This window comes from Physeter macrocephalus, chromosome 19 (genome assembly GCF_002837175.3).
Source record: "Physeter macrocephalus isolate SW-GA chromosome 19, ASM283717v5, whole genome shotgun sequence".
In the NCBI taxonomy this organism is placed as follows: Eukaryota; Metazoa; Chordata; class Mammalia; order Artiodactyla; family Physeteridae; genus Physeter; species Physeter macrocephalus.
Genome location: NC_041232.1, coordinates 27,611,872 through 27,623,006, shown reverse-complemented (window position 1 = coordinate 27,623,006; position 11,135 = coordinate 27,611,872). Strand labels below are relative to the sequence as shown.

General features: G+C 36.8%; 1 protein-coding gene across 2 annotated transcripts in view; it reads left to right on the top strand.

Annotated features, from left to right (window-relative positions):
- TWSG1 (twisted gastrulation BMP signaling modulator 1) overlaps window positions 1-10,779 on the top strand; it is a 36,842-nt gene extending 26,063 nt beyond the window's left edge. For both annotated transcript variants that reach the window (XM_024121020.3, XM_007114795.4), the window contains exons 4-5: window positions 6,138-6,404; window positions 7,890-10,779. In XM_024121020.3, the coding sequence (XP_023976788.1) occupies window positions 6,138-6,404; window positions 7,890-8,071 (449 nt within the window). In that variant the 3' untranslated portion in view covers window positions 8,072-10,779. The remainder of the gene's footprint in view (window positions 1-6,137; window positions 6,405-7,889) is intronic.
- The last annotated feature ends 356 nt before the right edge of the window (window positions 10,780-11,135 follow it).

The window sequence follows — 11,135 nt, the reverse complement described above, 5'->3', positions numbered from 1 at the left end:
ATTGAGGACGATGTTGGCTGTGGGTTTGTCATATATGGCCTTTATTATGTTGAAGAAAGTTCCCTCTATGCCTACTTTCTGCAGGGTTTTTATCATAAATTGGTGTTGAATTTTGTCAAAAGCTTTCTCTGCATCTATTGAGATGATCATATGGTAAATCCACCCCACCATCAGGTACCCAACCCATAGGTCGGTGCTTAATTCCCCTCTTTCCTTATATCCAACATCCAATTCAAACCAAACGATCCTCTGTTGCACTTTTAAAATATGACGTGTGAGAGGCACATTTTAAAGATGTAATAGGGGATCGATCAAACAAGATAGGGCAGAAGACCCAGAAAGAGAAAAACATGGGTTGAAGGAAACAATAGCTTTAACCAAGAGTTAAGGATGGTTGTAGGATGATAACTGTTCTTTCATATCATGGTCAGTCAGGTGCAGCCATAGAGGATACACAGGAGAAGCTGAGGAAACAGCTTTCATCATGCTCCCAGGTCTCAGGGAGGGGTCACTGCATGCCACGCAGGGTCCCAGGGGAAGAGCCAGGTTTTGGTCAAGTGGGAAAGACAGGAGCAGAGGAAAGTGTTGGCAGTCTTTGTTTGGGGTTTCTGCAGGAAAGGCAGGGTGGGGCAGGGCAAGCAGTGTAGAAATGGCTAGTCTGAATAATTTTGGTGGACTCTAAGCTGTAGGGGTGGTCCCTAGTTGTCTGGTACATGGCCCCAGGATGGTGAAGGCAGAGGAATATATTGCCTCCCGGGGTGTACTGGCCAGAGAGAGGAGGTCTGGCTCTGCATTGGTTAGTTTGCTGGATCCAAGAATTGCCTCCCCCAGGAGGGGCAAGCTCTCTCCCACCAGAAAGGCTTTTTCTGTATTATACAGAAGATTTAAAGCATCAATGATACAGAAACCTAGGAGACAACTAGCCTGACCAAAGCAAGAAGTGAGGGTTCTGAGGGGCTTATCTCTGAGAAGGAACCGCATTCCATAGGATATCAGGCATGTACTTGAGAAGCAGAATGATTTTTCAAGACGTGCTAAAGTTTATGTATGGTCTTCAATAAAAGAAAATTCCAAGCATAGAAAATTCCAAGAAAAAACAAAAGTTCAACAAGAAAATATTCGTCCATAAAGGAATTAAATATAGCAGTTCGTTTTCTATTATGAAAATTTTCACACATACACAGAAGTGGAGAGAATAGCATGATGATTCCTATACACCTGTCACCTACTTCAGCAGTTGTCAAGAATATGCCATCTTTGTTTCATCTATCCTTTTTCATTCCTTTCTCTTTCTTTGTGTGAAAGTGTTTAAAAAGCAAGTAACATTGTGGTAACCTAAGTGGAAGGAGAGTCCAAAAGGAAGGGGATATCCGTATGTGTATGGCTGATTCATTTTGTTGTGCAGTGGAGGCTAACACAACATTGTAAAACAACCATACTCCAAAAAAAATTAATTTAACAAAAAAAGCAAGTTAGAAACAGTAAATCATTTTTACTCCTGCATTTTTCAATATCAATCTCTAAAGTAAATACAGACACTTGCCTTTTTAATCATAATGCCTTATGACACCTAACAAAATTAACAATAATTTCTTTGTTTAATCTAAAATTTAGTTCATGATCACGTTTCTCCTGATTTCTCAAAAGTGTGTGTATAATTGATTAGTTCAAGTGGATCCAGACAAGGTCCTTGTGTTATATCTGGTTGCTGCGTCTGAGTCCTCCTTTAATCCAGACTGGCCCCCTCTTTTTTTTCTCATGCCATTTGACATACTGAAGAAACAGTATCAGTTTTCCTGTAGAATATCCCACATTCAGGATTTGACTGTTTGCTTCCTTGAGATACCATTTAACTTGTTCCTGTCTCCATATTTCCAGTAATTTGGAGCTAATTATGAAAGTTTGGTTAGATTCAGGTTTAATCATTTTTTGCCAAGAAGACCTCATAGGTAATGCTATATGAAAGGTAGCATGGTTTTCAGTATTTTATGGAGTTCAAAGAAAAGTTCATTTCATCTTGAAATTAGAAATATTTTCCTTTGGTAGTGTGACGTTGGACAAGGAAATTCTATCACAGTATCTGTTCTGCAGTCATCAGTGTTCATGGGGTCATGTGAAGGTAGCTGCTGTTTGCTGGTTTTCAACGTTCAGAATCAGTGTTTAATAAGACAAGAAGATTTCATTATGCATAGGCAACAGAATGTATAATAGTTATAAAATTTGTTGATGTCACAGGAGAAGTTGGGAAGGGAAAGTGGAAAGGGCAACAGTATCCTTATCTGCAAATGAGGGAATTAAGCAACGTGGAATAAAAGTGAGAAGTTTAAGTGTATTTAAGATTACAAAAGAAACAAATTATAGTATTAGAATAATATAATTATTAGAAATATGGGAGATCACAGCATGGAATTAGAAAAGAACACAGCATGGTACATTAGAAAAATTCAATGTGTGTTAGAGGTTATTATTATTTGATTGCAAATAACTGTTTTAATTCATCTATTGAATATTTTTATTTGCTAAAATGTTATGAGCTTTATAGTCATAGAATAAAAATCTAGGCTATTCCACCTACTTACAGCAATGTTTTCTAGGATTATTGTCTCCCCCTTCCTCTTTTAATGTTGATCAATTACATTAAATGCCTGCTCAGCTGTGAAGAGCTTCCAAGTCATGACTGTGAGTCTTTGGATGAGTACGTGAGATTGAGCTCCCACGGACATGTGGACATAAGTTGCACCCTTCCGTAACCACCCCTCAACTTCCCCCAGTTGTGAATTGATCAGAATTCAAATAAAATACTTTTTCCACTCAAAATAAAAAAAGAAATATGGGAGAGAGATGGGGTTAGTATAAATGAACTTAATCTTCATTTTTCATGTAAGAAGATTAATAGGCAATGTCTACAGTTGTTTTTACTGCTACTTATAAATTAGTCATTTTTACTTAAATTCTTGTAGCAGTAACCACCAGAGAAACTTAGAACAGACTTTAAAAGTAGCTGTGTATGAGGAGTACACTTTCGGGTGGGAGGAGTGGGATGCGGGTGGGAGGAGGGGAAAGGAATGCTCTTTTCATTGTAAGCTCCTCTGGACTCTGTTGTTGCTGTCTAACCAGCACACTAAAAGAAAGGAATAACTCTTTTTCCCCTTAGTCTTAATTTCTACCCTTAAAATGTGGTTTCATTGAGTAAAGTCCAACTTGACATATCCTTAGTTTCCAAATGTATGATGAAACAAGTCAGATTTATAAAAGAATTAAGCACAGATTTTAAAACCCCTTCGTATTTAGTTGTTGTAGAACGAGAACACGATAGTCATGAATTCTGGCTCACTGAAAGAAGTCGCATCAGGATTCTGGGCACTTAAAGGATTTGAGATGCTTGCCTTTTCAGTTGTTGCCATTTGTTTCCTGGTTTTTGGCCTCCCAGGCTGTCATGTGCAGAGCCAATTTCTTGAAAAATTTTAGTATAATTAGTATGTAAATTTTGGTAGTGAAACAATGCCACAAAGGAACAAACTTTCTCAAGAAAATGATCATGAAGAGAAATGACAGCTTCCAAAATAAACTTTATAGTCAACTAAACAAAAGCCCCCTAACAATGATAAACTTCAGGGCAGTGGTGAGATGCTTCCCAGAAAGGTTTTACTAACTGGTTTAAATTATGGGTGGTTAGTAACTCCAACCAGAGAGTGATCCATTTTACATAGTGAAAATGGACAACTAAAGAATTTCCACAAAATTGAAAATGTTACTTTTCCTGAGCAGGATAACTCCCACACTTCATTCAAAGAGCAGATTCCATGGTTCACCACCCTTGAAAGAATGCAGAATCTGAAGAGTGCTTTAGTGTGGAAATAGAAGCAGAATCCGCTTGCCTAGGAGAACCTCTAGTGATGACCTCTGGACAAGAGCCTAATTAAAAAGAGAAGACAGATAAAAATTTTATAATAATGCCATGGAACACATATTACCTAGCAACTGTTTACTTCATGCTTCCTGGTTTTAATGCAGTGTATTGAGGTTTAAATGAAAAATGCTTTTGGCCTAAGTTTGTTAAATGCACAAAACTCCAAAAAAGTTTGTTGTTGTTGTTGTTTTTTATGTAATGGAATCCCAGGATATGAGCACTGAAGTTTTTTCAAAGCCTCAGTAGATGTTGAGTTTAGCTCTTCTAACAAACAGTTGGACTCTGTTCTTCACCCTTTTCTCTCTAATTACTAGTTTTTATTCATTACAGAGTCTGGCAGAAGAATATATTATGTATGTTTGCATAAAATAAGTATTCTAAGTATTATTTGCTTTGCAGTGGCACTTGAAGATTATTTCTAGAATGTGATTATTAGAGCAGTGGACACAAAATCAGGCTGAATCATAATCTTGTCTCTAATCCTAGATTAGATAACATTGGGCAAATTATTTAACTTATCTGGACCTTTTTCCTCTTTTATGAGTAAAGGAGTCCGATTTGACCATTGAATCCATGATTCTGTCACACAATCTAAATCATAAAAGTTCAGGTATATTGAAAGATATTACAAATGGTATGCACAACCTTGTTATCCTCAGCTCTTGCCTTGTTCCTTAAACTAACAAAATGTGGAACACACATGAGATAGTTTTTCCTTGTCCCTAAATTTATAAAGTACAGGAATTTATAAATTTGGTATAACTTTTCAAACTTTTAATCTGAGGAAAAAGAAAAACTTCATATTAGACCTAATAGTTGCTAAACAAAAATGAAACATAATTTAGCTTTTAAAAGTGAAATGTTCACAAAAGGAAATCCTGAGGGTTCTGTTTCAGTTATTATTGCTAGTAAGCAACCTACCCCAAAACGTAGTGGTTTAAAACAGTAGCAATCATTTAGTTAGCTCACAAACCTACATTTTGGGTAAGGTTCTTTGGGGTTGCTCCCTTCTGCTCCACACAGTGTCAACCGGGACAGCTCGAAGGCTGGGGCTCATTAAACATTTCCACAGCTCTCTCCTTTATAGAAAAACTGCTTGGAAGTTTTCTATAGTGACTAATTCTCTTCTGCTATTTTCTCTTTTAAAAATAATTTTTTTAAATAATTCATTTTGAAACAACTTCAAATGTAGAGAATATTTGCCAAAAGGGTAAAAAGACTCCCCAGTTATTAACATTTTATTGCATTTGCTCCGCTGCTTGGTACCTCTGGCTCTCGCCCTCTCCCTCCCCCCGGCCCAACACACACACACACACACTCGCACACTCATGGGCACACACTCCCATGAGACTCTTTTTTTTGAAACTTTAGAAAGCAAGCTTTACACACGATGTCCCATCACTGCTAAACAACCTTGATCTCCTGGGCACATTGGTGTCTGCCAAATTTTTCCATATTAAAGTCACTGTTAACCCCTTTGTAATTGATTAGTATTTTGTAGAGTTTTCCAAGAGTACATCAGTATGTTCCTCATCCAACCTCTACCCACCAGCCTTAGCATCCATTGACAATTCCCACCTGATCAGACACCTCTATGATGATTGCCAAATGGTGCTTTACTCTTTCCTTCATTTCGTCTACATTTATCCTTTGGCACTCTGCTAAAAGGAAGAGCTTTCCCTTCTCCTCCATTTTTTTATTCTTTTATTTATAATACAAGGACTCATCAATCCCTATTTTATTCATAGGGTGGTAATCCATTACTATCACTATTTATTTTAATGTTAAAATTGTCAGTTTGGCCAGTGGGAGCCCCTTCAGGTTGCCTCCTGTGTTGTTTTGACATGTTCCATCATTCATTGATCACTTCCTTACTTTCTGGCACAGAAAGGTGTTCCAGGGTCATTTCGGACGTTCCCTAACCCAGCCCTGGAGTCAGTCTTTCCCCCAAGGAGCTCTGTTCCTCTTAGCCAAGGATAGGTATTTAGAAAACAAGATCTGGGCACTTGGTGTGCTCAGTGCTACTAGGCTGTCATCGCCTCTAGGCCCTCTCAGCAAAAAACCTAGGAAGGTATCTATGTACAGTGTTAGAAGGCACCTGATTTTAATATGTTGGAGCTTGGATTGCAAGGCAGTACCTAAGAATATCTCATGACATTTCAGTCAGTGAGAAAAAGAAATTTTATTCTCTTTGCCTTCCTCGCCACCCTCCCCCCGCCCCTGCCAGGTATGTGTAATCCTCGAAACTACAGTGACACGCCTCCAACTTCAAAGAGCACAGTGGAGGAGCTTCATGAACCCATCCCTTCTCTCTTCCGGGCACTCACAGAAGGAGACACTCAGTTGAACTGGAACATTGTTTCCTTCCCTGTTGCAGAAGAACTTTCACATCATGAGAATCTTGTTTCATTTTTAGAAACTGTGAACCAGCCACACCACCAAAATGTGTCTGTTCCCAGCAATAATGTTCATGCACCTTATTCCAGTGACAAAGGTAACTGCCAAAGTTGGCTTTTTCTCTCTTGCCCCCCTCACTTTCTGTGTGGTCTGTGAAGCCTATATTAACATTATCTTTTAGAGTAGCTTTTTGGTTTTGAGTGTGTATAGTCTTAAGTAAGTTCTGGACTTTAATAATCCCAATCCCTGAGTAAACAAGGAGGAGTTGTTCTCACAACTCCTTCAGACTTTTGGTGATAGAAGTTCTGTTGGAAAATAGATAACCAGGTTCTAATTTTGATATTTATTTGCATTATGCTTTCATTGTTCTTTTCATGAGATAGCAACAAGGCTGCTTACCTTATGCAGAGTTGTTCATCGTCAGGTAACATCCAGAGTGTCCTAGGAGGTAAGGTTTCTATAATAGCATTAGTGCCACGAATGATGCCAGGTCATCAGCTGAATTTTTTAATGAGCAAGTTGGTATTACATTCACCTCATTTCCAGGTGTAGCCTTACCCCAGGCAGTGCTCTGCAAATGAGTGCTATTGGTCAGAAGGGAAAGTGAATGAGAGAGTGACGTGTACAACTTGGAGAAGCATGTTAAGGAACATTTATTAGTGAGCATAGGTCATACCTTAACTTTGGAATGTAAAAGGCTTGTAATTTTCATAAAGTCTGTGACATCTTCAAATTAAAGGCTCCACACAATTTCACTGTGGAAGAATAAGACAATTATGAATATTGCAGTTATTTCTTAAAATATGAGATGAGTTATACATAAACAGTATAATTTGTGCTTTTTTATTTGGCTTTTTTGTTGTGCCCTCCATTACAACCCTGTCTATAAAGTCATATGAACTTTGGCCATCAATAGTAAAAACAAAACAGCTTTTGTTAATAAAGAGTAAGAATCCTTATTTCCTCTCAGGTTAAAGTACTTTATAAGACAAATTACAAACCTTGGGAAACATCAGAAATGTACCAAAATGTGTTTGCCACCACTTTCCCATTATTAAAATGTAAATAATCAACATGCTAGATATTAAATAATTCATAAATTTTTCTCAAAGGTTATTCAAATTCATGAACTAATAAGCAGGAAGCTAATTCCTGGAAACACCACCCAGGATAATTTCTAATAGCTAATGCTGAATTGTGCCACATTGCTAATCACATTGCATCATTTGAATTATTTATTCTATTGTAAATTCTCAGTATAAATTTAGAACAGTGTTTTTCAAACTTGTTTTAGCTGGAGAATTCTCTTCTTATGGAAATCTTATCAGAAATGCCCAGATCCAAGTCTGAAATCTGAGGAAGTGGTGAAGGAAGCCCTTTGCATCTGAGCTGGCCTGGGAAACTCCCTTCTCAATGTGATTAACAGATGTGATCTTTTTTCCCCACACCTCACCTGTTGTCCTGGGCAGACTAGCAGGAAGAGAGCTAAGATAAATAGCTGTTAATAATATTCAGTTGAGCGTTAAAGCCTTTCCTGCTTTTCCTATTTATTGTGCTAAAATCTTAATCTTTTATTTTTCAGAACACATGTGTACTGTGGTTTATTTTGATGACTGCATGTCCATACATCAGTGTAAAATATCCTGCGAGTCCATGGGGGCATCCAAATATCGCTGGTTCCATAACGCCTGCTGTGAGTGCATTGGTCCGGAGTGTATCGACTATGGTAGTAAAACTGTCAAATGTATGAACTGCATGTTTTAAAGAAGGAAATGGTATGCACACCAAAGCAATTTAATCAAGGGTATGAAAAGCTATTCAATGATGTCTACTGGTTGCATCTGAATGCCAGCAGGTTAGGAAGGTGTGAAGAGTTTGGACTGAGTTACTTCTAAAGTATGACAAATCCGGGATTGTGTTAAATTATGATTATAACTGCTCTTATTGATCTTACTGCCCGCTGCTAGCGATAAGCCCTTTTCTTCTAAACACATGTACAGCTTTGATCACGTGAGAAGCAAGTGCATAGAGAACACCCTGAGAGAGGAGAGGTTTCTAACACAAAGCCTGGTGTCATTTTCTTGTCGCATTCCAGAAGCCTTTTGTGTCGAAGGTTTACAGCATGTTAACATAAGTTATGATTTCTTCATTGTACTACTCCTAGGACACTGAGTTTTTAGAGTTGTTTGCCATTTTTCACTGTGCCTGGTATTATTTACCTGTTCTATAAGTAGGGTAGATATTCAGATATATCACCCTGTGTTCTCACCAAAAAAATCACCATAAAAAGCTTAATTTCAAACCTCTTTATGTTGGTTTTAGAAGGTAAATGCTTACTGTATTTTACAATCTAAAACTCTTCCATAGCCAAATCCACCCTACGCTACACATACCGACAAAGCTGTAGGGAAAGTTTCTCCTCCTCCTCCATCCCCGGCCCAAAGTACTGCTGTAGGTAGTGATGAAGCATCTTTACCAAGAATTGCAGGGCACACCTATGAGGCTTTGTGAAATACATTGCTAGGGTAAATAAGAAGGGAGAGCTTTCCTCTGACTTAAGGTACAAGCTTAAAGAGCTCCAGGAATGGGGCTGCCAACCGGACTCCAGGGAAATTTTATGGAAATGGCAGGGCTGTGCTAGCTGGACGGGGGGATGAGCCTGCTCAGCCTTCGCGCCACGTTCTCCAGTGGACGGGTGGTTGGAGGGGATAAAGCAGAGAATTCCAGGTGTGAACGGGGAGGGTTGAAAACGCCCTGTATTCTAATGGGAGCAAACTTAAAACTACTTACATTCATTATGTTGTTATTTTGTAATCTTTCCTTTAGGTTTGTGTATGGATCAGGTGTTCTTGTTAAACAAGGGTTATCACACAGTAGGGGGTTAAGACTGTGAACTGCCGCCCACCCCCGCAAAATTCCCTGTTCAAAATGACATTAACTCTAAACACACTTCAGAACATTTGGGCAGCTTTTTATATAATGTTCCAGTGAAGATAAGTTTAAATAGTATGTGCCCTTCGTGGTAATAAAATCTCCATCTTCAAGCATGGGCCTGAAACGTACATATTTATATTCAGAGACTCTTAGCTTTACAAAATTATTAATTTCTCAAATAGTACGTATTTGAATTCTAAGTAACTTTTTAGGAATACGTCTTTGTATATCTAAATACTGTAGTATATAAAAATAGATAATGCTCTTTGTATTCATTATCTGGACAATGGTTAGTTACAAGATCATATGTAATATTATGATTAACTATCATAAAATGTAAAGACTTGACACCTTTTCTGCTCTTTCAGATAACTCTAATGAACACTCAAGGTACTTTAGCCTTTTAAAAAGTTGAAATTTAACTCATGGATGTATTTTTTGCATGGGAAAACATTGGGATGTCCTTTTCTTTTACCTAGAATGCCTTTTTTTTTACAAGTGCCTTGAAAACAAACATTAGCTCCCTTTCTTCATTAATACCTATAAAACTGAAGGTTTTCTTGAACTTACGATAAAATTTTAAGAAATCTGCAGCCAGCTGCTTCATTTCCACTTTGCTGTTTTTCAGACTCATTTATACTTAGGAATAGAGGAATGCTTTTGTGTTTATTGACAACGTACTTAATGTTTCCATAAATATGTCAACAAACTTTTTAAAACTGCATTTATCTTCCCTTTTAGGTGTTCATTATTAAATTTTAAAATGTAATATCTCTTGTTGGGAGAATAATTTCTTGAACCATGTTATATTTTAACTGATTTTTCTTTCCTCTATTTCTCCAAATAGAAATTATCCCTAAATATAATGGTAAGTTGTATATTCAAATTTTACTTAATTTTTTGGCTTATGAAGGGGTTAAAAGAAAGTGTTCACCTAAACGATTCCATTTCCAATTCTATAATGTACTTCAGGTTTTGAATAACAATATTTTTACAAATTAAAAGTATAACATTTGGGAAACTGATAGCCCCACTAAAATTTAGACCTTCTATTACCATTCCAAGCACAATTCACTTCTATACTGAAGCTCTGATTTAAAAAAAAAAAAAAATTAATCAAAAGTTAGGTTACCTTTTTTATAACTGGATCCAAAAAATTAAATCTTAAGTCTGTAGGTATTATGAAAGCCATATACAAAAGATTCTTTCCTCTAGTAAGACATGTCCTTGCTTGTTGGTTTTCCTGTCTCCCCCATAACATCTAATTATTACTGAAACTGTACTCATAACAGTGGCACCAAATCAAATGATAATTCAAATGCAATGTCTTTGTTTACAGAGATGCTATAAAAAAGAGGCCTTCATTTAGAAATATGATTTCTAAAGTTTCAGAAAAAAAAATTGATAAAATGTTAGAATATTTGAATAACTATTTATAAATCAGAATAACATCAAAACGGAGAAAAGAAACTAAGACTTCTGAAAAATGAGGTAAATATAAATAAGCCACATATTTAAAGTTTGTTTTTAATGAAATCTTCGTTGAAGATTTTTTAATCTAGTCTGCATTCCCAAGCCTTTATGTTTATTGTATTTTACATGATCTACAACATATAAAATAATGTATATTTTTCTTTGGTTGTTCCTATAAACAAAAAAGTATTTTAATAAAAAATTAAAATGAGTGTGCCATGTTTTTGTTAACTTCAGCATAACAAACCAAAATAAGTTTGCCATTTCTGTCAAGTGAGGTTATTGTTCAAGGGATCAGCTGAGGCATGCCTCCTTTCTGGACGTCCCTACAGAGTCTCCTGAAACAAAGGATCTTTCACAGTTTGCTCTCTGCTTTTTCATGAGCTTTATTCCAATAAGGGGAAACCTTTGGAATGAAATA